Source organism: Falco biarmicus, chromosome 14 (assembly GCF_023638135.1).
Source record: "Falco biarmicus isolate bFalBia1 chromosome 14, bFalBia1.pri, whole genome shotgun sequence".
NCBI classification, from domain to species: Eukaryota; Metazoa; Chordata; class Aves; order Falconiformes; family Falconidae; genus Falco; species Falco biarmicus.
In genome coordinates, this window is record NC_079301.1 from 23,418,327 (window position 1) to 23,442,675 (window position 24,349).

Consider the following 24,349-nt stretch of genomic DNA (forward strand, 5'->3'; position numbering starts at 1 on the left):
ACCAGAAAGAAAAGATGACGACCAAGGGGATCCTGTAATCCCCTTGCCAGGCCAAAGGCAGTAGCTTAAAGGAAGGGAGCGAACAGAGGCAAGTCCATGCTTGGGGCAGCAGGCAAACTCCCTCCTTGCCCATCTTGCCTTCCCAGGTGCCTCTGTACAACAGGTATGAGTCTCTAGATGTGGAAGGCCAGTCAATGGATGATCGTCCATCTACACCAGAGGCGTTGTCAAGGTCAGAAAGGCCTACCCCTGCATCACAACCACCTCTCTAAGGAAGAAAAGGTCGGTTATAGTTGTGAGTCCCTTCTGAGGGGAACAGAGGGTCCAACGTGCCCAGCAGACCCTCATCTTAAGGAAGCCTGCTGCCTCCCTGGGGCCTGGGTTAAGGACATCACTAGGAAAATTCCTAGCCTGGTACAGCCCTTGGACTATTACCCATTACTGTTTTTCAATCTGGGTGGTGATGAAGCTGCAGCACATAGTCCAAGGGCTATCAAAAGAGGCTTCAGGGCCTTGGACAGCTGGTGAGGGAAGCTGGAGCACAGGTTAGTTTTCCCTCTGCCCCTTCAGTTGTGGGTAGCAACGTTGGAAGAAACAAGACAGACCCAGTGTATTAATACATAGCTCTGTGGCTAGCATCACCACCACAATTTTGGGTTTTCCAATAATGGGATGGCCTGCCCCCCTGTGCCACTCGAGGGGAGAAGGTAGACAAGTTGGGAGTAAACTTAAGCCTGGGAAGAAGAGAGAAGGGAGAGAAGGTGTTCTTCAGATTTTGTTTTATTTCTCATTACCCTACTCCATATTTGATTTGTAGTACATTTTCCCCAAGTAAAGTCTTTCTGCCTGTAATGGTAACTGGTGAGCCACCTCCCTTGTCCTTATCTCGACCCACAAGCCTTTTGTTATATTTTCTCTCCCCTGCCCAGGTGAGGAGGGTGAGTGATAGAGTGGCTTTGGTGGGCACCTGGCATCCAGCCAGGGTCAACCCACCACAGCAATCCAGGAGACTCCTGGAATACATTGAGGACGACTTCTTAAAGCAGGTAATAGACAGCCCTGCCAGAGGGGATGCAACAGTGGAACTGATGGTCACCAGCGCAAGTGATCTCATCAGTGACTGCGTCAAGACTGGAGGCAGCCTGGGCTGCAATGATCGTGCACTGGTGGAGTCTTCACAGTCTTGAGGGATATGGGTCAGGCAAAGAGTAAAGTCAGGGCCCTGAATTTTAGGAAAGCAAACTTCCAGCTGTTCAGGGAGTTGGTCGATAGGACCCCCTGGGAAACTGCCCTCAGGTACAAGGGATCAGGACAGAGCTGGCAGATCTTTAAGGACGTTTTCCACAGAGTGCAAGAGCTCTCAGTCCCTGGGTATAAGAAATCAGGAAGAGAAGGCAAGAGACTGGCATGGATGAGTCAAGACCTGCTGGTCAAACTGAAGGGCAAGAAGGAAATGCGCGGGCAGTGGAAGCAAGGACAGGTATCCTGGGAAGAACATAGGGACACTGGCTGGTTGTGTAGGGATGAGGTCAGAAGGCCAAAGTGTAGCTGGAGTTGACCTTGACAAGGGATGGGAAGACTAAGAAAGGCTTCTACAGGTATGTCATCCAGAAAAGAAAGGTTGAAGAAAGCATTCCCCCATGATGAACATGACTGGCAAACTGGTAACAGTGGATGAAAAGACAGGTGCTTAACAATATTTTTGCCTCAGTCTTCACTGGTGGCCTCCCTTCCCACACCTTTTAAGTAAACAGACTGCAGGACAGGGACTGGGGGAGCAAAGTCCCTCCCACTCTAAGAGATCAGATTTGTGACCAGCTGAGGAACCTGAATATAGCCAAGTCTATGGGACCTGATGACATGCATTCCAGAGTCCTGAGGGAACTGGCCAATGTAGTTGCCAAGCCACTCTTCATGGTATCTGAAAAGTAACAGCAGTCAGGTGAAGACCCTGGAGATACTAAAAAGGGGAACATTGCACCCATTTTTAAAAAGGGTAGAAAGAAGAAGGTGGAAACTACTGGCCCATCAGCCTCACCTCTGTGCCAGGGAAGATCATGGAACAGATCCTCCTAGAAGCTATGCTAAGGCACATGGAGGACAGGGAGGCGATTCAGGACAGCCAGCACGGCTTCGCCAAGGACAAGTCCTGCCTGACCAACCTACTGGCCTTCTATGATAGAGTGACTACATCAGTGGACAAGGGAAGAGCTACTGATGTCACCTGTCTAGACTTCTGTAAGGCCTTTGAGACAGTACCCCACAATGCACTTCTCTCTAAATTGGAGATGGATTTGATGGATGGACTGTTCAGTGGATGAGGGATTTTGGCTGGGTGGTCACATTCAGAGGGTAGCAGTCAACAGCTGAATATCCAGGTGGAGACTGGTGACAAGCGGTGCCCCTTGGGGATCCGTACTGAGACCAGTATGTTTAATATCTTCACCAATGCCACAGATACCATGATCAAGCACACCCTCAGTAAGTCTGCAGATGACACCAAGCTGAGTGAAGCAGTTGGACATGCTTGAGGGAGGGGCTGCCATCCAGAGGGACCAGCACAATCTCAAGAAGTAGGCCCATGTGAACCTCAGTAGGTTTAAGAAGGCCAAGTGCAAGGCCCTGCATAGGGGTCGGGGCAAACCTTGGTATCAAGACAGGCTGGGGGATGAAGGGATTGAGAGCAGCCCTGCAGAGGAGAACTTGGGGATACTAGCGGATGAAAAGCTGGACATGAGCCGGCAATGTGTACTTGCAGTCTAGAAAGTCAACCATGTCCTGGGCTGCAAAGTGTGGCCAGCAGGTTGAGGGAGAGGATTCTGCCCCTCTACTCCACTCTCATGAGACCCCACCTGGAATACTGCATCCAGCTCTGGGGTCCTCAGCACAAGAAAGACATTGGCCTGTTGAAGCATGTCCAGAGGAGACCACAAAAAATAGTAAGAGGGATGGAACACCTCTCCTGCGAGGAAAGGCTGAGAGAGGTGGGGGGTTTCAGTCTGGGGAAGGCTCCAGGGAGACCTTATGGCAGCCTTTCAGTACTTAAAGAGGGCTTATAGGAAAGATATAAGATAGAAAGGGGACAAACATTTTAGGACCTGTTGTGATAGGACAAGGGGTAATGGCTTTAAACTAAAAGATTCACACTAGATACAAGGAAGAATTTTTTTTACAATAACGGTGGTAAAACACTGGCACAAATTGCCCAGTGTTTACAGATGCCCCATCCCTGGAAACATTCAAGGTCAGGTTGGACGGGGCTCTGAACAACCTGATCTAGTTGAAGATGACCATGCTCACTGCAGGGGGGTAGACTAGATGACCTTGAAAAGTCCCTTCCAACCCAAACTATTCCATGACTGTATAACCCTACTCCCACCATCACTTTGTGCTGTGTACACCTGATCCCCACCAGTCCAACCACACTATCCTATGTGGGGTTTGACCTGCAGGATAAGAGTGGAGCTGGGACTCACTTCTAAAGTCACCACCCTTCTCTTGTGCAAGGCTGTGGAAGCTGGGGCAGAGGCCAGAGCTGAGCATTAACAGCACATCTGTGATGGGACAGCTAATGCTGAGCCAGCCGCCAGCTAAATGGTGCTTCACAGGGCACATACAAACTCAGAAACCTGCAACTTAGCCATCAGCAACACTGCCAGGCACAGAGCAGATGGCATGGAGGTGCTGCCATCGGCATACCCCACCCAGCCAGAAGCCCTGTCCTTGTAGCTTAGTAGTAACAGGGATCTGTTACCACCTTGGGATGTTCCTGGCTCCCACAGCCTTCCCAGCTCTGCACGCAGGACCCCTGAGGGGGAGCATGATGGGCTGCCAGCTTCCAATCAGCACAGCAGTGGCTGGGTTGAACTGTTTTGATTTTGGGTCTGCTGAGAGAAAGGCTCAGGCAGCAACCCCTTTTCCTCTAATAAAGCCTTTCCATCACCAGCAGGAAGAGCAAGAGCTCCAGTCTACCCTAGTATTAACCCTGCAGATTTGGAATAAAAAGCAGCACAGAACAGGTTAAAAACCTCAAATCTGCTGGAGCCAGGGAGACTGTGAGCTGGCCGGGGAGCACTGCAGTGCTGAGCACACAAGCCTGGTGAGGGGGGCCCTTTCCATCTCCCTCAAACACAGGCCCCTCTGGAGCTGATGGCCCAGGAGAAACCATGCAGGCAGACACTTAGAACGCAAGCAGGCTTCAAAGCTCAGCCTTTCCTTGCCAGCCCTTGCTCCACAGTCTGCACACAGGCATAGGTCAGCTTTGCATGCATGCCTCCCGTGGAACTCCTGGAGAGAGCCATTCACCCACCAGAGGCCAGGACTGGGAGGAAAGATGGCCACACAGGCTGCCTGCAAACTAGCCTAATGCTCATCTTTAAAAGGTGTGTGAAACAACTATCCTGTGGCATCTGCAGCCTGGGGAAAGGAGGTGTGAGAGCTACTGCATGGAGCAGCCATCGGTGGGCAGGAAGTCATACACGTACATGGCCACCGACTTGGACAGGTAGGTCATGGTGCCAAACCGACCACTCGGTGCACTGTCGTACAGCAGGCTGCAGATGCCCGTCGTGGGATCCCTCTCCAGCATGTGGTCATCAGCACCCAGGGCTTTCTGGATTTTTGACAGGGAAAGAGAAAGGCAGCATTAAGAATAAGGGAAGCCCCCTCACCAGCTTCTACCCCAAGCATCCTCCATTGTACTCGCAGTGTGACACATCAGTGGTGAGCACCAGGAGGACACTGCATCTTTGCTGTGTCCCATGAACATGATGGGGGCAACAGGCAGGTCCCCTCCAGGTGCATGAATCCTGTGCAGCTGTGGGGAACACAGACAGCAGCCCTGGGTGAGGCCTAGCCCCTACCTGCTCCTCATAGAAGAGGTCGTTGGCTGTGTGCAAGATCTTTTCCACAGCTATGATACCGCCAATGGTGTGCACCTCCATGTCCACCAGCATGGTGAGAACTAAGATAGCCTCCACCAGCAGCTGCCTGTACTCTGGCTGGGGCACACGGTTGAGAACAGACTCAACATGCACAGCAAACTTCATTTCCCCTGGGGTCATCTGTGAGGAAGGAAAAACAAATGCACCTAGAAGGCCATATCATCAGCACAAGTCCTGAGCTATGCTGGACATTCACCCAGGGCAACCCAGCACCCACCACCAACCCACCTGCCCTGTTTCCCCTTCACATAAACCTTCCTACCTCTCTCGTTGTTGAAGAGGGAAGAATGAAGCCCTCTACGGAAAGGCCATGGCACTGCAGAACAAGGAGAGACTGTGATTACGGCCTGGAAAAGCACCACACTAAGACACATAGGCGCAGCCCACCAACCCACTTGAGCATTAGTGTATGCTGCTCACATGCTTCACCTCCACCCCGACTCTTTGCACAGCAGCACTCCTTTCTCATCAGTTCCACATCAGCTGGAGCCCTCCTGCACACAGCACAGGGCTCTGCTCCCTGGCTTACCATGCCAAGCACAAGCCGTGGCCAGAGCTGCTTCAGCTGAGGCTCCAGCACTGCGCTTGCCTGGTGAATGCATAGAGAACCTGAGCAGACCTAGCCCTGCTCTGCAAGGGTCAGAACAGCATAAGGTAGGTCCCGCATGCCTACAAAGCAGCTCCAGGTCCTCCCCAGCTTTCCATGGCCAGCTGCAGGCCTTGTCCACAAAGCATGTATACACAACATTGGGGACCAGCCCCAGATGCCCCTCAGCAAGGCTAGTGCCTGAGCAGGTTTACATGCATGGAGAGGAGCCAGCCAGACATTTAAGCTCACCTTCTGTAGGACCTTCCAGACATTCTGGTAGAAGCCCACAGGGACACGGTTGAGGGCCCCATCCAGCCGCCGTCTCCGCTGCCACTGGCCCTGGCGGCTGTCCTTGCTGCCCTGGTCTTCCAGCATGCTTGAAAAGGAGCCCTTGCCCAGCAGCTCTGAGGGCCCATCAGACTGGGCAGACAAAACAAGGACCACAGAGATTGCTGAAAAGTTAAATATCCCACAAGAATGCAGCCCACTTCTGCCCAAGAGTTTATGCTCACCCAGCCTGGCTCCCAGGGCAAAGCTGTCACCCCCTGCCCCCAGCAAAGCCCCACCCTGCAGCCCTGGCTCCCTGTGGCTCCCCCTGGAGCACAGCTCCTTTCTGCAGCCACAAACAGGACAGACCCCATGCATACAGCCAACAAACGTAGGTTACCAGAGAGGACTTCAGGTCAGTGTCCCCAGACTGCAAACTTAGGGGCTGAAAGAGAAAGGGAGAGACAAAAACCATACCGTACCAGAGCAAGGCAACCATCACGGCAAGCAGAGCAGCAGCAGCAGCACAAACCAAGCTCAGGTCATGGGGCAGTTATCCCAGGGGCTGCAGTTTGCTGGAGACTGAGGGGTAGTTTTGACAGGTGAGCTGCAGAAAGTCATGTTAGCATCAGAGGGGAAGGACTGTGCTAGTGCATGGAGCAGCTGTGGGGCCCCAACACGTTACTGCTGCAACAACAGCCAGCTTGTGCTGGCTGGCACACAGCAGTAGGGCTGTTACTGCTCTGTTGGCATGGGCAGGTATTTTAGTCTCAGGCAGACTGGAGGGCCAGCAGCAAGGTGACTGCCCACAGATGACCCTCCTCACCCCATACACGGTCCCTCTGCAATGCCAGGTTTCACACTGCAGCAGGTTGGCCATAAACCTGCTCCACCACCCTGGTCCCTGCAGGCCACCTCTCTTTGAGAACAGGACCCCTCCTGGACAAATGCCAGGCACCAGAGAAAGTCCTTGTTATTTGTAGCTGGGCAGGAGCCTCTGCCCTGAGAGAAGAAATTGCTGGGGAGGCTACAGGCAGGATCCAGAGATCACCAGTGAACACCAGTGACAGGGCCACTGCTAGTCAACAGCACTGGAAACATCGTGCCATCCTGCTCAGCAGTTTTTTGTGGGTATAATGGAATCTATTCAGCCATAGCAGCTATGGAGCACAGCTCCCAGCTGGTTGTAATGCCAAATACACCCACAGCTTAGAAAGGCCTTCCTCCCTGCCAGTCCAAACACAGCAGGCCCCACTCAAAGGGGAGCTCCCCGAAGGCTGGGGGCCAGTGCCAGCTCTGGGCCCCCCTCAGCACATTAAGCCATGCCAACCTCTTCCCAAGGAACCAGCCTCCCCCCCTGCACTGAACAGAGCAACCTTGGGCCTGCCAAGAGGAGAAGCCAGCTCTTTGCTGCAGTAGCTTGCTCAGTGGGTTTGTTTAGGAAAGCTCATTAACTCATGCATGCTCAGAAGCTGGCCTGGGATGTGACATGAGGGATGAAAGCAGAGGCTGCAGGAAGACCAGGATGGCTTCACCTTACTCCCGGTCAGAGACTGCCTACGTTTATCCAATTGCTGCAAGAAAAGGAGGAAATTAAAGTTTCTGCTGATGGAAGAGGCCCACCAGCCATACCTGGGACACTGCGTGTCCCCACCCCCATGCCTTCTCAAGCACCCCTGTGCTCCCCCTGTGCTGCGCTGCCAGAGCAAGCCCTGCTAACAGATTTACCCCAGTTCTCCCCCCAGGGCAGGACTGGAGCCCAAAGCAGCTCCTGGAAACAGATATAAACTCTCTGAAGCCCAGAAGCAAGCAAGCTTCTGCTCTCCCATCAATCCTGCCTGTGCTGCTTGCACTACCTGCCCTCACCTGTTTGATTTCACTTTTCAGCCTGACAATGCCAGCACGCTCAGGCTTGGTGGCCCCAACAGCCCCCACTTCACAGATGGAGATAGCAGTGGTGAATGACAAGTCGGCCGATCGCACTGGAGGGGAAGAGAGATCTAGAGTGGGTACCACGGCTCAAGAGCACAGACATCCCTCGTTGCTGCTCAAGCACTTGTACTCTGCACACCCTTGCCCTCTACCCCAACCAGCACCACAAATCCATAAGCACAGCACAGAACCACTTCAATTCAGGCCCAGCCAGGCCAAGCACCAAACTAAGCAAAGCCCCAGTAGCCACAGATCTCGGGCTCAAACCCTGGAAATAAACTCAGCACCACCCTGCCAAAGAGCATGGCTTCTTGCTGTACTACTGCAGTGCATAAACAGCTGTGCTGAACACACAGGGAGATGGGGACATTCCCCAAAGGCAGGAACCCCCAGAGCTGGCCATGCACCACACTAGGACCCAGCTTTGCCCAGAGAGTCACAGCCCTGCTGAAAGACTCACCGCTCCTTTCCACCGCAAACTCCTTGCCAGACAGAATGTGGTAGAGAAGGCTCTTCATGTCTGATGGGCTGAGATTCATCAGGTTCTCAGTGGCTTCTCCAGCTGGAGAGAACAGAGTTGTCGCACCCCACTTCACAGCCCTCCTAGGACATTCCTACCCTGCATCCCATCCTGTTAGCAGGGGAAGCAGCGGTATAGGAGCTCATCCTCGAAGGATGTACGCTAACACGATGTGTTGCCTACAGTGGGGACTCTTCCTCATGCCAGCCCAACACATGCCTGAATAGAGATGGCAGTGAAGTGCCCCACCTGTGCTGCCTGAGAACAGTCCCAGCTGCAGACCCTGACACTTTCATGCAGGGTCTCACGCTGGCCCTGAGCTGCCCCTTTTTAACAGCACTTTTACTTCCTGGCTGACAGGGGCCCAGGCACTGCAGCACCCACACCAGCCCGAGTGCCATCCATGCCACACATACCTGAGCAGCGCAGAGAGTGCGCCAGCTCTGTTGCCATCACCTGGATGATGAGCCCGATGCGGATACGGAACATCTCAGCAAACAGTGTGGGCTGTGTGCGCATGTACATGGCCAAGTACACCATGATCTCCTGGAGGGAAAGAGGCAAATCATCCCACTGCTGCTCCCCAGGGCAGATACCCAGCAGTGGGGTCCCTGGCGGCCCCAGCCCCTCACCTGCGTGAGGATGGACACGCTGAGGTTCTTCTCACTGGCTTCATCAATAAGGCGAACAAGCTCCTCATAGGGGATTGGGCTGGGAAGGGAACAAACAGCAGAGCAGGTGAGAGGCAGCAGAGTGAGCCCTGCATCCCTCCTGGTCTGTACAGCTCAGAGAGGAGAGATGCAGGCCTCGTAAAGCCACCCAGAGCCGCTCCTGCCCTTGGACTCCAGAGCAGTGGTCTCACATCCAGCCCCAGCACAGCACATGTGCGGCAGGACAGGTGCCACACTCACGCAGAGATCGTCTTCTCACGTGGCTCTGGGGGCAGCCCCACCGTCAATTGCTTCTGGTGAGACAAGAGGTCAGTGCAGGCCTGGGGACAGAAAGTATCACAGGCATCACCAACAGCTCAGGGCTGGGGGTCTCAGCACAAAGCAGAGGGAGACAGAGCTGATGCAGCCACGGTTCGCCTGCTTAGTCTGCTGCCTCCTCCCTGACAGACCTCAGTCTGCTAGAGGTCAGGTACAGAGTCATTACCTCGTCCAGAGCTTCCACCTTCTTCTTGAGTATGCCAGAGATGTAGCGGATCAGGGCCCACTGGCGTGTGTCCCCCACGCGCACATACAACTCAGTGAGGAGCTCCTTGACGGTGGGGCCAGGCTGGCTATCAAGCCCGGTGTGCCACTCAGGCCCCCTGCAGTAAAGGAGATGCCAGGTTACAGCCAGCGATTTGTCCTGCAGCAGCTTCCTGGCAGCCCCCAGGTTTTGTGGGCTGGGACACGTGCACAGCTGCGCTGGCCCTCTGCTCAGCGAGCCAGCAGGACTTGGAGCTTATTGTACTTGAGAATAAGGAGCAGGTAGAGGATGTCCGCTTGCTCCTGCGGTGTAGGGCAGACACGCAGCTGGTCCACCAATGCCTTGCAGTTCACATTGCCATCCTCATCACGGGGCAGGTTCATCTCTGCATAGACTGCGTGGCTCTGGGGGGAGACCCACGCTCCTGGTTAGCATCCCAGCACCTTGCACCAAGTGCAGTCTGGTTATGGAACCATTTCACCCGTGGATATTCCCCGTTGACAAACACCAAGCCTTCCCCCTGCAGCCCTGCAAGGGCCCTCTGGCTCCAGCTGAAAGGATGGCACTGCTCAGCCAGCCCAGGAAGGACAGGGCTCACCTTGCCATCCGTGTCATGCTGGTGGGATGAGCTCAGGAGCTTGACCGACTGCTGGGACGCCTGGAAGATCTTGCTGGGGACATACATCCCAACATCTAGAAGAAAGCTAAGGTTGGCGCAGACACTTGTCAACCCCAACTACCACTGCTGTGCCCCAAACCACCTCACATCTGACACTCAGCTCCCCTGGCAGCCCCTGCTCACCCAGTTAAGAATGCCATGGGGAGCTACCATCCCTTATCATTCAGCAGTTTTCATGAGGACTGCAGACACCAACTCCAAGATACTCCATGGCCAGGACTAGCATGGTGGACATAACATGCCTTCACCCAGGCAAAGGCTAGGCTGCTCTGCAGTCCATGGGGTCACCAGCATTGCACAGCTGGGAAAGCTCTGAAAGCACCTCAGCCTCACCCCCGGGCTTGAGCAAAGGTGCTGGAGTTACTCACTCTGGACATGAAGGTCCTTGGCCTTGGACGCTAGGGACATGAGGTCACGGGTGGTATGGACAGCAGCCCGGAAGCGGGTCAGCCCTCCCCGCTGGGCAGTGGGAGGGAGGTTTGACTGAGGAGCCGTGTGCTGCAGCAGGTGGTCCAAGTACTGAGCAACCTCATCATACATGTCCGCTGGAATGGGAGGCAGAAGAGGTGGGGACTGAGACGCTTTGTACTGGGGCACCCCCAGAGCTCAGAGAGCTCCCCAGCTGTGCCTCAGCAAGGGCAAAGCTTTGCTGCCTGCACAAAGTGACAATGTGAGCTAGTGCTGGCAGCCAGCCAGCCAGCACCAGCAGCTGGGCTCACAAAGCATAGCAGCCACAGCACCCCTGCTCCTGCACTGCTCCACTGCCTGGGGTGCTGGTTGCCAGCCAAGGCCAAACTGGGGCTCCCTCCAAGTCCCACCTGGACAAAAGAAGCAATGGGGCTGCAGCACATGTCTGTCCAAGCCTGCACAAGGACAGCAGGGTCTGCTCAAACCCTATGGTGAAATGCTTGTGCTCTTTCCCTCCACAGAAGAAGGGTAGGTGTGCCAGGGACTGCTTGTCCAAGCAGAGACCACTCAGGAGCACCCCAGCATAGCAAGGGCCTCATCCAAGCAGGACTCCAGCATGAAAGCAAGGCAGGATGGTTTTGCCACAGTTATTTCCAATTAGAAGCTACCAGTTATTCCTGATTAGGCGCTAGAGGAGTTACAGCTCCTGCCCTGTTCTTTGCCCAGCCTCCAGCAGCTCCCATTGCTCCCAATGCCACATCAGGAGCGCCTAAGCCACCACTCTAACTGCAGCATGGAGGGTGCTCAGAGGCCACACCTCTGCTCAGCCGGGAAATAACAGCACTGCCCAGCAGTGAGGGGGATGCCTTGGCAGAGAGATACCCCATGCCAAGGTAATGCAATACAACACAGAGCTGTTGATGCACTTCCAGCCAGTAGGGCAGGGCAAAGCCTTGCTGCTCTCCAGCTGGCAGACAAGCTCCATGGCAAGCTGCAGACTGCATCTGAGGTCAATTGCACAGCATGCTCTTTCTACGCCCAGTGGGGATGCCTCATGCCAGTGCCTTGAAGACTCGGCTGGAGTCACACAGACATCAGGCTTGAGAACATCATCCTGCCTGGCTTCAGCACCTGACCACAGGAAAAACTTAAAATTGAGCATCTTCTAGCAGCCGTGGAAAGGCCAGGCAGTCCCTGTCTCTCATTGCAGCTGTGGAGGAAGCAGATACCTTGGAGACGCCTAGGTGCAGCCTGCAAGCAGACCATAGGCAAAGCAAGAAGAGGGCAAGAGAAAAAAGTATTCAGTTACATGAGCGCAAACATTGGCTGCAGGAGCAGCAGAGGCAGAGCAGACTGATGGGAAGGCTGGGAAGATGGCCAACACTTGTCAGGCAGGAGGAGGATATAACCAGGCCTGCTTGCAAGGGGAGTAGCAAAACCTGCAGCCCACCATGGCCTCAGGACATCCATCACCCTGGGACAGGCCAAGGCCCTCTCGGGCTCCCTGTCTACAGCAGCAAGGCCTCAATTTAGCACTCACTGGAGCAGTTCTCCCCAGGCAGGGTCAAAAGCTACAGGAAAACAACACTTCAATTGCTTGAGGACATGGTGGTTCTTTCCTGCTGTCTCGGGTACTGTACCACCACTTTCTGCACCATCACTCGTGCATCAAAGATTCTCAACCAAATCTCCTAAGCAGAGGCAGGTTTGCCAACCCTTCATCTCTTCCCCATGCAATAGCCTATGAAGGTCAAAGTGGCTTGTTCCAGAGTGTCCTCCATGCTGTCCACAACCATGTGCACCAGGTCAGTCCCATCTGGCTGGGAAATCCCTCTGGCTAGGGGGCTACAACAGCTGCATCAATCCACCCAGTCCCACCCCACTGGTGTCACCCAAAAAAGGTTAATTGATGGAGGGTCAGATGGGACTAGAAATATGGTGAAAACCCAAGTGTATGAAGAACACAGTGGTGGACGCTGGCAGGGAGTTTGGGTGTTATTGATGAGTTTGACATTCACCACACCACAGCAGCTATTGGCCTGTTCCCCCTTACCATCCTCGGCTACCTGCAAGCCATGCAGCCACTTCTCGGTGTCTAGCTCCTCAAAGCTGTCAATGCTGAGCTTGTAACTCTTGGCAAAGACCTTACCCTCTGGCCCAGGGTCCATAAAGCTGAGGTGCGTTCGGCATGATGTTGTCAGGAACTCCGACAACTTACCCGTCTGGGTCCTGGGCAAGAGGAGGGGAGGTCACACAGTAAGGAAGGGAGAGGCAATACCCTTGGTTTTGCCACCTGGATCCAAGGCAGGTCCTTCAGCAGGAAGGGACGCAATTGCCCAGGACCATACACATGCCCCAGTGCCTGCAACTCCTCCAGCCACAAATGGGCATGGCAGGGCTGCCCAAAAGCTATCAGAGGGATCCTGCAGCCATGGTTTAATGACGTGAAGAGATACATCCTCTTTCACATCTCCTCTGTTGGGACTGTAGCCCCAAGGCGCACTTACAGCCTAACACACCCCAGTGTATCCTCCCCAACAGCCAATGCTCAGGACCCAGTATAACCAGGCTCTCCGAGGCCACGAGCCCTCTCCCCTCCTGCACCCCAGGAAGCTGCACTCACCTTGCACCACCGAAATACCCATCCTGCAGCTTCCGCAGTGTTGCCAGTACTGTGGGGTGCACACTGCTGCCAGTTTCATCTGTTGGTTACAGACACAGGTAGTCAGGATCACCCACTCAAACAGGCACCCAGAAGGTAACACAGGGCCAGGTGGGCATTCACACACACAAAGCACCATGGCATTGGCCAGACCCTTGCTTTGGGGTGCACAGCCAGGCTGTGGCACAAAATGCCCCATCCAAAAAAGGAAATTCAGGACTGTCCAGGTGGATTCCAGGAAAGCCAGGCCAAAGACGCCCTCCAGGCTTCAGGGATTTCACCTCTGACTGAAGCTGACAGTACCAGACAGCAGCACCCTGCTCTGTCCTTGGCTCTCACACAAGGCAGTGGAAGGGGGTGCCATCAGGGGCAGAAGACACCACATCTAAGGGCACACCCAAGACACTAAGGGGATTTCAAGTACACAAGGAGAGCCAAAAAGGCCTGAAAGCAGAACAGAGTCCCTTCCCTGCACCAGGCTCATGGGAAAGCTCAGAGCTGCTCCAGAGAAGCCAGTTTTTCTCTGCAGCATCACACAGCTATTTGCTCCTTCTGGCTTGCTGTTTTCCCCTCCCTGTTGTTGAGGAAAGCCTTTAGCAGGTAATTAGTGAAGAGTCAAGGAGCAGGAAGAGCCCCAAGAACACTGTAACAGGGGGATTTCTTTTTTGTCTTGCTTCCAAAAGACCTCCCAGCAAGCCTAGCTGCCTAGTGACTGAATGCCTTCGTGCCAGCAAACATCCCTTGAGCTGCAGGCACTAGTACTTGGCAGGCAGCCCTGCTAGCTGCCAGGGTGGCTGCCAACTCAGTGTGGCTGCTTTTTTACAGGATGTTACTGGCTGTTCAAGCCCCACCATATCCTCATCACCAAGATGGTCCCACATCTGCCCACCCCCTTCCTCCCACAGAGACAGCTTCCTGGGCTGCTCTAGCCAAATGCCTTGCAAGGCCAGAGGATCTATACCGAGCATAGTGCGGGAGATGGGAAAGGTGACAGTCGGACGCCCAGTCATCCTCCAGCGGCTGCAGAGGTAAGAGAGGTCCGTCCTCAGCATCTCCACAATCATCTTGTTGTCAAGAGCCAGGTAAAACTGCTGCTGGTCTATGAACTGCAAGGACAGTAGGAGACATGAGCAGCCCTTCCCACAGCCACCAGGTCCCTTTGATGCCACTCATATTCTCCCACAGGCGCTCAGCCAGGCCCACCACACAGTGCACCCAGGGGACATTGATCCTTTGCACCAACAGCTCATCCCACCTTACCTACTAGGTGCCACCACAGTCTAGCAAGGGACCCTCAACCCCTAGGGCAGCTACAGGCTGGTAACAACTATAAGGAGGTTAACGCCACAGCTCAGCAGCAGCGTCATCCAGGCCCCACACAAATGGTCTGTGCTGTGCCTATCCCAAGTGAATACAGACTTCTCACAGTGCCAGGCTTGTGACCCTGCTCGACACAGCATGTTAGACACAGGGGACAGAACAATCCCAGTCCTGCCATCAGCCTCCTCCTGGTGTCCTTGTCAGGGTAAGCAGAGATTTTCACCCAACACTGATCATCAGAAGGCTGAAACCATCTCCTTCCAGCAAGCGCAAAGCCAGGACCACCAACTCTGCTGCTTCACACCAAGGAGCTGGGGCTGCTCCAGCCTCTTAGGCTTTTCAGAGGGTGTTGGGCCACCCCTGAGAATAACTCAAGCACTCAGCCAGTGGAGAAACCTCCAGCCCAATTCCAGGTCACATGACAGCTGGGAATGAGCCTGTGCAAAGCCACCCACCTGTGGGGTAAAGGTAAAGATGTTCTTCCTGATTTTGTAGAGCTTGGAGGTCCCAAGAACACCCATGTGCCGGTAGGGCCGTCCAGTCAGGCACATCTGCTTGTTACAGCCTGGGGGGGTCGGGGCACAAGGAGGAGTTTTTAGTGCAAGCCTCCTCACAAAAACAGGATGCAGCAGCAGACAGAGACAGGCTTCTCTGCTACTAGCCAGCAGGAGCAGGCTAGTTTGTGGTTGGGGTACCCCAGGACCCTGCATCGAGCTGGCACAGCTCTAGGGGACAGTAATACTCTGTCCTGCAGCCCTGCTCAGGGGGCTAGGTAGACCCAGGCCATCCCCACAGACTGTTACTGGAACAGGGAGGGACATACAGCCTCTCCTGACCTCCACAACATGCTGCACCTCCAGGTCTTTGGGGATGTCAGAAGCTGGCGCAGGGCCAGGGACTCCCCAAAAGCTGACAGCTGACAGCATCCCCATTGCTCCTGGATTGCTCCCAGAGCCCAGGATGGTGCAGTAGCAGCATTGCCCCTTGGTCACGTCAGCGCTGGCAGCTGCTAGTCTACTCCCCGCCCTCTTTGCCCATGTCACACTTGACCTTTTAGTAGCTTAAATTAGCCAGCATGTGCAGCTTACAGTGGATCAAGTTTTTCCTTTGGCCCAGGCTGGGTCTCCAGTTCCTGCACAACAAGCTCCATACCAGAGGGGTTGCAGCATCAGGAAAGGAGCACACAGAGCTGAGCACACCCAAACGCTCCCCTCGCACTCAGCCCTGCTGACCATCCAGCAACAGCTATTCCAGGTTCTGTCAGCCAAGGGGACCCTTCTCTGGGGTCTGACTTGCCTCCTCCATTGAGATCTGAGTACAGGAACAAAAGGTGGCTCCTGCCTACACCAGGTCCATTCCTATATGGATCAGAGCCTCTGTTTGTCCCTGGAGAAACCATACAACTGCAATGCCAAAGGTTTATCCCTTTCAGAACCACCCTGAAGAGCACTGCCTGCCCACCCCAGCTCCTCTTGGGCAGAAGTAGCCTCACTGGGCCCAGGAATGGGTGTCAGAGCCCTCATCAGCCAGGCAGACAGCAGCAGGGCAGAACATCAGTATCCATGAGCAGGAGTGCCAGGGGATGGGACAGACCCTCCTGTAACACTTTCACTGTGGAGCCCAGCTCACCCAGCCGGGCGTAGATGTGGCTAAGGATGCGAGCAGGCTGCACTCTGATGGGGTAGACGTCCGCCACGGTCTCCACGTCAATGTCTTCCTTCCTCAGGACAGCCTTGATGTCCTCTGTCTCTGCGAGGATGCACACTGGAAAGGGAGGATGACATGCTCAGTGCGGCAGGGGCACAAGCATCCCTGGCCTTTGGGGACACATACAAGGTGTCACACCAAATAGAAGCAGCTGCCTGGGGTCCCTTTGGGAACAACTTCCCATTGCAGAGGTCTGCCTTGCTCCTCCTAACACTCTTTACACCCAGCCTTCCCTGCTGAGCGGCAGGACAGGACAGTTTGCAGAGCTGCAGAGGAGGCTGTAGCAGGTGATATTTCCCTGGGGCAATGCAGGATGGGTGGAAGGACTTGCACCTCATCCTATAACCATCTTGCCACGGTTGAGATCTGGCTGCACCAGCAGCCACCCAGCAAGCAGAGCCACCCCTGCGAATTCCGCAAGGGTAGAGTCCCCAGACCTGCCAGGCCACAGGGGTTTGGGACCAGTCCCTTTCCCTCACCTTGGACCACCACATCAGGCTTGGGGACGGTTGCAAACCGGCGGTTGAGGGGATCTATTTCACCAGGAGCTAGAAACCCCTGAGGAAAAAGAGGTATGAAGAGATGAACATTTCATGGGCAGGACAGAAAAGGTGATGCCTATAGACAACCCACATTTAGGAGTCTGTGGGGGATGGAGGTCACAGCTTCCTCATGGTAGGTGTCTCAGGGTGGCAGCATTTGCTCTTTCAGAGCTCAAAGCCTGACCCCACAGCCCTCCCCAGCACCAGGGGTGACCATACCTCAGCCATCAGGCAGCCCAGGATGTAGAGGGACTGCCCCCACATGAGCGGAAGCTTGCCCATAGGTATCCTGTCCACAGTGTGGGGGTTCCTGTACTCCTCATCTACCTGGAGGATAAACCAGGAGTTTAGGGAGGGATCCAGACACAGGATGCTGAAGGAAACATCACCACTGCATTTTGAAGCCCAGCAGTTTAAGGCTTAAAACAAGAGCCTATGAAAGGATTTGCCACAGAAGGTCCAAACCATGCTGGCTACATTCCTCCCATCTTCTTTCACTCTTCTGCACGATTGCCCCAGGCATCTGCGTCAGACAACAGATCAGCTGCTCAGACTTTGTTTGGGTTCCCAACATGGGTCATCTCACTGGAACAACTGATGTGCTGACTGACATCCCCTAGGAGCACTAGAAGCACCAGGGTGATGTTCTTGGATGCTGACAAGAAGAGCATCTCTCCTGTACCACCTGGGCACCAGGAGGCCATTGCTCTCAGCCCAGGCCCACACAAACACTCTCAGCGCTGAATAGGAGCTCAGCACAACCTCCTTAGTCTAGGTCCATGTGTTTTGAGCTATCAGAGGACTCCAGGCTAGCAGACTGTCAGCAAAGCACCCTTGTGTATGGGACAAGAAATGCTTTGGGGAAAAAAACCCACTTTATTTATTCAATATGGTTTTATAACAGCTCCAAGCCACGCTTTTTTTACACGGGGTTTCCACACACTACATGTGCTGTTTTACCAACGATTTGGATAAATAAGCAGTTAAAGCCTAATTATCTGGCAATAAGGCACTCCCACTCCCACCATAGCTCAGGACTACTTACTTTATCTGGCGGGACGCTGTACAGCTCTGGCATCAGGCACACCCCATTCTTCCCCTTGATGAGAACCCCCTCAAGGGCTTCCCGGTACTCCTGCGCCTGAGGAAAGAGGAGAGGGGATCTTCCCCAGTCATGGCTGCCTGCATTCTTCCTCCACATGCCTCCCTTGCCAGGGACTTCTTTCCACCAGCCTGTCAAGTCCTACCTCCCTTACCTGCTCCATGTTTCCACTGAAAATTCCATCAATGATCAAATACGCCCAGAAGAGAGGCCACTCACACTCGATGTTCTCAAACAGCTTCAGCTCAGCAGGTTCATAGTAGAGGCGGTTGGGGTCCTGCAGGGAAGGAACAACAGCCAGGGAGGTGAGGAGTGGCAGAATCCCCTCAAACTGACAGGACTCCTGCTCCCCCTGAAACCACAGCCTCAAATGCCCTCCCAGTCCTTCTCTGCAGATGATGGCTGAGACAGAGTCGAAAAGCAGTTTCACTTCCAGGCTGTGTCCTTGCCATCAGACATCCCCTCCCAAGCCCCCTGCACTGACACCAAGGGGACTCACCCTTCCTGCGCAAAGAAAGCCTACCCAAGCCCAGAAGAGCACCCCAGACCCTTGTACAACAGCACATCATCCCCCTTGCACTGGGGACATCTGCATCACTGTTGCCTCGCCTGCTCTGCCCCAGCATCACCAGGCTGGGCCAGCTGGGTGTGAGGGCTTGGGCTGGTCACACGGGGCCAGACAGCAGGGTCCCTCTTGCCATTTGGTGTGGCTGCAAGCCTGACACAAAGGAAGTGGTCAGGACAGAGAGCCACCTTCCCTGAATCCTCCCACCCCAGATGTGCAGTGTTGTGCCCTAAAGGACCTATGCTCGAACTCCCTGCTAACAGCTTTTAACTCTGTTTGCTACACAAAATGGGGAACACTGGCCTTAGTGCAAAGAGGAGAGCAAGGACAGAGGGAGCAGATGTTTTCTGTAGTGCCTGCACATGGGCCACAAGCTCCCAAACTGACTCCAGCCAATTGCAGTGCAGTGCCTCTGCAGGCAATGCTGCCCTTCCCGTGCCTCACAGCTCCCTGGAAGTAATCCACAGCTTTGCAAGCTGGCAAAGCTCATGAGTGATGGGAGTCAGACTGGAGATGCTGCTCTGGCGAGACGCAGCCACAGATGCTGCCTACTATGGTCAGGTCTGAGGAGGCACAGGAAAGCAGCATTTAGAGGCACCAGATTATTCTACCAACAGCCGCTGATGATTTAAGAGTCTCCAAGTACCATTTCATGGTTCTGTGGTTATCAAATGGAACAGTTGCTTACAAAATGTTCCTGTTTTCCCTCCCCAGAGCAGCAGAAGAAAGTCTCTGCTCACTCCAATGAAAGCCAAGTGTGGCAGCACACAAGCTGCATGCTGGTTCCAGGAGAGGCAGAAGCAGCTTTGTGGCCTCCAGTGCTGCCACAAAGCCAAGACCATCAGGGAGAAGCACTGCAGTCACCTCCACAGGCTTCCACCCTTTGCTCAGGGCTTGTGCAGCCCCGGGAGAGCCAGGGAAAGAGCCCACTTTGGCAGGACTCCCAGACAGGGCAGTGGTCCATCTTCCCACGGCCTAATTACTACAGGCATGGGTGGGATTGTACCACCTCTGCAAGGGGCTCTGGCATTTTGGGAAACCTTGCCCAGACCCATGACACTGCCTGGGACTACTCAGGGCTCTCGTTTTCCCAGTCCTCCCCACCACAGCCTTTGTGCTGCAACCTGGGGGTGCTCGCTGCAAATGCTAGTCAGGTCAGCTGCTGCTTGGCACTCAAGTTCTGTCAAGTGGCCAGGCTGGGGACACTGACCTCTTTGGGGGTCCTGTATCCATCCCGGAGAAAGCGGCAGCAGCCATAGCGCCCCTGGAAGGGAGGGAAAGAGGTGATGAGCAGGAGGCACATGGTGAGATACCTTGTACCCTCAATGCAGAAGCAGGGCAGGGGTCTCCTCCAGCCAAATATCCCCTCACTTGCTCACCTAGTGCTCAGACACCATGACCACTGTCTAGGGCCACAGCACACAGGACAGTTTCTTTGCTCACCCCCTGCCACAGGCCATGAAGACTGGGAAAGGACATGCCTCAGCAACGCCCTCCCCAAGCATGTTTTTGGGGAGAAAAGAGCGACAGTTTGGACTGCAACTGGCTCCTGGGCAGGACAAGACAAAGGCAGAGCCACTCACCTGCAGCTTCGTGATGATCTCTTGCTTGGTGATTTCCACCAGCTCACCATCCTCCACAGCAAACGCCGGGTAGGAGATGACAGAGAGCACACTGGCATCCACCTCCTTGGATGTGGAGGCTCTGGGCAGCATCGAGTGGAGGATGGACTGGGTAAAGGGGAAGGAGGGCTGGTTAGGTTGCCAGACCAGGCATCATTCACAGTGCAACCCCAGTGGATCACAGTTCATCCTGCAACGGCGTAAAGCCTGCGCGGGCCTCACCTGGCAGTGCTGCACCTCATCTGACAGCACCCGTATCACTGACTGCGGGCCTCCCTTTGCTCCAAAGAGATCCAGCTCATCCAGTGCCTCCAGGGCAGCCTGCAAGCAGGGCAAGACCCAAAGCAGCAAGCACTTCACCACGCTGCTCATCTGTAAGAGCTCTCGCCCCATGCCAGCCCCTCTGTGTAACACACTGCCCAAATTTAAGCAAAATTTAATCCCTGCTGTGGCTGCAGAGCACCCCTGGTCAGAATGAGACATCTCCAAAGCCACAGGTAGCCGGACATCAAGAAGGCCCTGAACATTTCTGCCACACACCCCAATTAATTTCTCACTCTGAGTTCAGACAAAACTTAGGCAAGAGGGGCACAGTTTTATCCCCGCACACAAGAAAGGTCTTCCCCCTGCAGGAACCTGTCACTGCATGGGGCATTGAGCCTCAGTACCTCAACATGCCCAGCCTTCCCCATAAAAAAGCAGCATGGGGCCAGCAGTGCTCTCCGGCACTTGCCCAGCACTCCTCCCTGGCTCACCTTGGCCATGCCGACAGAGCTAGCATTCAACTCTGTGATACCCTGGTTCGTCTTGTCCCCGCGCTCCCATATCCCGAAGTCCTGTGCAGAGACAGCAGCACATTGCAGCAGGCAGCATTTCAAAGCATGCCCAGAAAGGCTTTGAACCCCACACCCATCGGTGGTGCTCCCAGCAGGTGCCATGGGCCTCTGGGATCCACTGGGGCTTCAGAAGGGGCCAACCAGCCCACTCGCCTACACCCCTGGGGCATGCTCCCCTTCCCCAGCATGGGATACCCACCGCAGTTTTGTAGGCTGCTTCAATGTAGAACACGAGGTTCTGGATAAAGTTGACTTCATCCAGGCTGTGAATTATGTGGAGGCCTGAAGCAGGGGAAGGAATTCATATTAGTCGCTCCAAGCCCACAGGCTTCCCTAGGAATGGGCTGCAGTAACCCAGGCCAGACACCTCTCCTCATCTCATGCCTGCCCCACAGGAGCCATGTCCTGGATGGCTCCCATCCCTGCTCCCATCCCACTATGGCAGCTCTGGGGCTTCAAGCAAATGGGGGCTTTTAGAGAGACAGACATCAAGGGGCCCACATCCACCTTGGGTGCTGTGAGTGTAAGAAAACAGCAAGGTCAGGGAGGTCATCGCAGCGGCTGGGCACCCAGGAAGCTGCACCCAAACTGAGAACATGGAGAGCCCTGCAGACCACCACACTCAAAGCTGAAATGGCATCCCCCAGCAGCATCACCTGAGGCCGTCATCTGTGCCAGCATAAGCAGGTAGAGTGAGGTGGCATCCATCTGTAGGTGACCCCACTCATGGTCCCCCACCACGGTGGCACAGGTGCGGGTGTTGTACTTGGCATGCAGGCAGTCCTTGGTGCTCTGGTTGTACTTGAATGCCTCCACCTTGTCTACCTTGAGAACAGCAAGGAGATGCAAGGGTTTATCAAACCCTGTCTCCAGAGAGGTCTGGCAGCACCAGAGCCAAAGGCTGCCCCATGCCATCAGCCCAGAATATGGAACCATGCCCAGCAGGGCAGGAATCCTATAGTCCCCAGGCTGAACCCCTCCACAAACCAAGGTGGTGAGCACAGGCTCGTGTGCCACCCTAGTGCAGGGCTGCAGCTGTGGGGGGCCCATAGCCACAGCTGCGCTGCATGGAGAGAAAAAGGTCACTCCAAATGCCCTCAGGGAGATCTGCAGAGTCCCAGCACCAGCCAGGCCACAAGACAGAGAGCACCTGGAAAAGGCTCCACTGGCCACCAGTCTGCAGCACTGGGACTTCCATCACACCAGGGACCAATGCCAAACTGGAGCATATTTCAGACTTACTGGAAGGAGGCTTCCCTTGCTCTCAAGGAAGGCTAGCAAGAGCTGGCACAGCTGGGACCGACACTGTTTGTGGCAGAGCTAGGCCCTGAGGAGACCGCTCGACTCTCAAGAGGCGCTCCCCAGCCCCTACCTGTCTCATCATGCACTGAAGCAGCCCCCGCATCAGCTTCACCACACTCTGCAGGAACAAGGAAAACAACCTCGTTAATCCCCACGATGCCAGGAGAATTCCTGACTCAGGATCAGCTGGCCACTGACCTTTGCAGAGCCCCAGCTCACATTTCCATGGCCCTGGCCCCAAGGCAACAGCAGAGGGAAGTGAGATTTCTCAGCCTGCCAGCATGGCCAAGCTGCTGTGCCACGCAGGGGGAGGGAGAGCACAGCTGCAAGGATGCAGCTCCCCAGCCCTTGGGGTCTCCCTGCATCCTCTGACCACCCCAGACCCAGAGGGCTGGACCCTCGGCTGGGCTCCTGTGTGCTCTAGGAAGAGTGGACTCCGACATCACCTGGGGACAGCCCTGTCCCCGTACCCACCACGTGGCCTCCCGCTGCCTTTTGGCTCCAGGGCTGGCTCATGCCAAAAGCAGACCAGCCAGGTGGCTGCCGGCGGCACGACAGCCACGGCGGGCTCCCTCTCACCGGCTCCCCGCTACCTGCTCCAGTTCGTAGGCTTTGGCCTTGTCCTCGTCGCGGTCGGCATTCTTGCGGTAGGCCAGGCCCAGCCCCCAGACAGCCAGGATGCTGTACACGTTATCCCGGACCCAGGCGTCCCGGTGATCAGCGCTGGCCGGGAGCAGGCCAGTCACCGCGTCCTGAGGAGGGGACACAGCGGCGGGGGGCGCGGCCCCCCTTCCCAGTTAATTCCGTCTGATCCGGCCTGCGGGGCCGCGCGGCCCGCCAGGCCCAGGGGCCGCCGGGGCGCATCGAGACCCCGAGGCCCGCGGCCAGGCGGACCCCGTCCCTCCTCCCCTCACTGGGGCGGCCCCCACCTGGTGCCGGAGGATCGTCTGCTGCACCAGGCGCGCGTAGCCGTCCAGCCGCACACCCGAGTTGCTCCGGCTGCGCATGGCGGCGGCAGCAGCGGCGGCAACGGCGGGACCGGACGACAGCGGCCAGCACCGGCGCTGAGGCGACCAGCGAGCCCCGCCCCGGATCCTGCCAGCGCCCCGCCCGCGGCACCGCCCACTCGCTGCCGCCCGCAGCGCTGCCCCAGGCGCCGCGCCGCCTCCCGAGCGGCCTCTCCTCCCGCGCTGCCCCGCGGCTCCCCGCCGCCGCCGGCGGTCCCGGTCCGCGGAGCGCTCACTACCGAGAGGCCAGGAGCAGCCGCCGCGGCGGCCCGGCCAGGGGGAGGCGGCGCGCGGCGCCCCCTGCCGGGCGGAGGCCGCACAGCGCTGCGGGCAGTCACACGACCACGCGTGCGCGGGTACGGAGCCGCGCGAGCCGCGGGGTGCTGCCGAGTGCCGCGGGCCGTGCGGGCAGCTGGGCGGGGGGACGCGCTGCACGGGCGGACGCGCACGCACACCCGACTCGCGTGGGCAGGCGGCACGGGCAGACCCCGGCGCGCACCGCCCGGCTCCTGACGCGGCCGGTGCTCCCGGCAGCTGGTGCCGTGCCGCGCGTGGGGCTCGGTGCGAGGCACCGCCGGCCGCGCGCTGTCGCCCCGTGGCCGGTAGCAGCCGCTTGCTCTGAGCCCTCCCGATCCCGCGTGTGCTGCCAGCGAGCAGGGCCACAAGGGGAGGACACAGCCAGCGCAGCTGACCTGAACTGGCCGAAGGGCTATTCCATCCCACAGAACGTCATGCTCGGTACCTAAACTGGGGGGAGCTGCCCGGGAGCCACCGACCGCTGCTCGGGAGCGGGCTGGGCATCACTCAGCGGGGGTGAGTAACTGTGTTGGGCATCCCTTGGGGGTTTCCCCGTGGGTTTCATTCTTTTCTCTCCCTGTCCTCTTCATTCCAATTACTATTGTCGTTGTTGTTTTACTTTATTTCAATTATTAAACTGTTCTTACCTCAACCCCCAGGCTTCACCTTTTTTTTGATTCACCTCCCCATCTCACTAGGGGGGGCAGGGAGTGAGCAGACGGCTTCGTGGTAGTTGCTGGCTGAAAGTTAAATCACGGCACACACGCGTCCATGCACGTGCATGTGTACACACGATGCATACATACTTTTGCATTTCTATGTATACACAGCACATGCGCAGCACATACAGGCACA

The 24,349-nt window shown here is 56.0% G+C and overlaps 1 protein-coding gene across 10 annotated transcripts; it reads right to left on the reverse strand.

Annotated features, from left to right (window-relative positions):
• Nucleotides 1-764: 764 nt before the first annotated feature.
• Nucleotides 765-24,132, reverse strand: PHKA1 (phosphorylase kinase regulatory subunit alpha 1). Of its 10 annotated transcripts, none has more exons than XM_056359611.1 (33): nucleotides 23,120-24,132; nucleotides 22,784-22,942; nucleotides 22,261-22,308; nucleotides 21,545-21,709; nucleotides 21,088-21,170; nucleotides 20,808-20,888; nucleotides 20,275-20,373; nucleotides 20,014-20,160; nucleotides 19,641-19,694; nucleotides 18,020-18,142; nucleotides 17,809-17,904; nucleotides 16,983-17,090; nucleotides 16,701-16,779; nucleotides 16,144-16,278; nucleotides 14,970-15,079; nucleotides 14,156-14,300; nucleotides 13,156-13,234; nucleotides 12,586-12,761; nucleotides 10,493-10,669; nucleotides 10,044-10,138; nucleotides 9,710-9,849; nucleotides 9,407-9,563; nucleotides 9,163-9,242; nucleotides 8,884-8,962; nucleotides 8,668-8,797; nucleotides 8,192-8,293; nucleotides 7,666-7,781; nucleotides 7,335-7,373; nucleotides 6,200-6,244; nucleotides 5,782-5,952; nucleotides 5,206-5,259; nucleotides 4,863-5,063; nucleotides 765-4,612 (listed from the first exon to the last, which is right to left on the reverse strand). In XM_056359611.1, the coding sequence occupies exons 4-33, from the start codon at nucleotides 21,594-21,596 to the stop codon at nucleotides 4,439-4,441; spliced, it is 3,327 nt and encodes a 1,108-aa protein (XP_056215586.1). In that variant the 5' UTR covers nucleotides 21,597-21,709; nucleotides 22,261-22,308; nucleotides 22,784-22,942; nucleotides 23,120-24,132; the 3' UTR covers nucleotides 765-4,438. The 10 variants fall into 10 exon arrangements, 9 of the variants coding, with proteins under 9 accessions (XP_056215586.1, XP_056215583.1, XP_056215585.1 ...); XM_056359608.1 differs by having other exon boundaries at nucleotides 21,545-21,713; XM_056359610.1 differs by having other exon boundaries at nucleotides 22,770-22,942.
• Between the last annotated feature and the right edge of the window lie 217 nt (nucleotides 24,133-24,349).

Coding starts and splice junctions, on each gene's coding strand:
- PHKA1 (XM_056359608.1), bottom strand. CDS start 23,197: ATGCGCAGCCGGAGCAACTCGGGTGTGCGGCTGGACGGCTACGCGCGC. Junction 14,301..14,969: donor TCTTTACCTTTACCCCACAG/GTGGGTGGCTTT, acceptor CTGTCCTTGCAG/TTCATAGACCAGCAGCAGTT. Junction 10,670..12,585: donor CTTGCAGGTAGCCGAGGATG/GTAAGGGGGAAC, acceptor CTCCCATTCCAG/CGGACATGTATGATGAGGTT.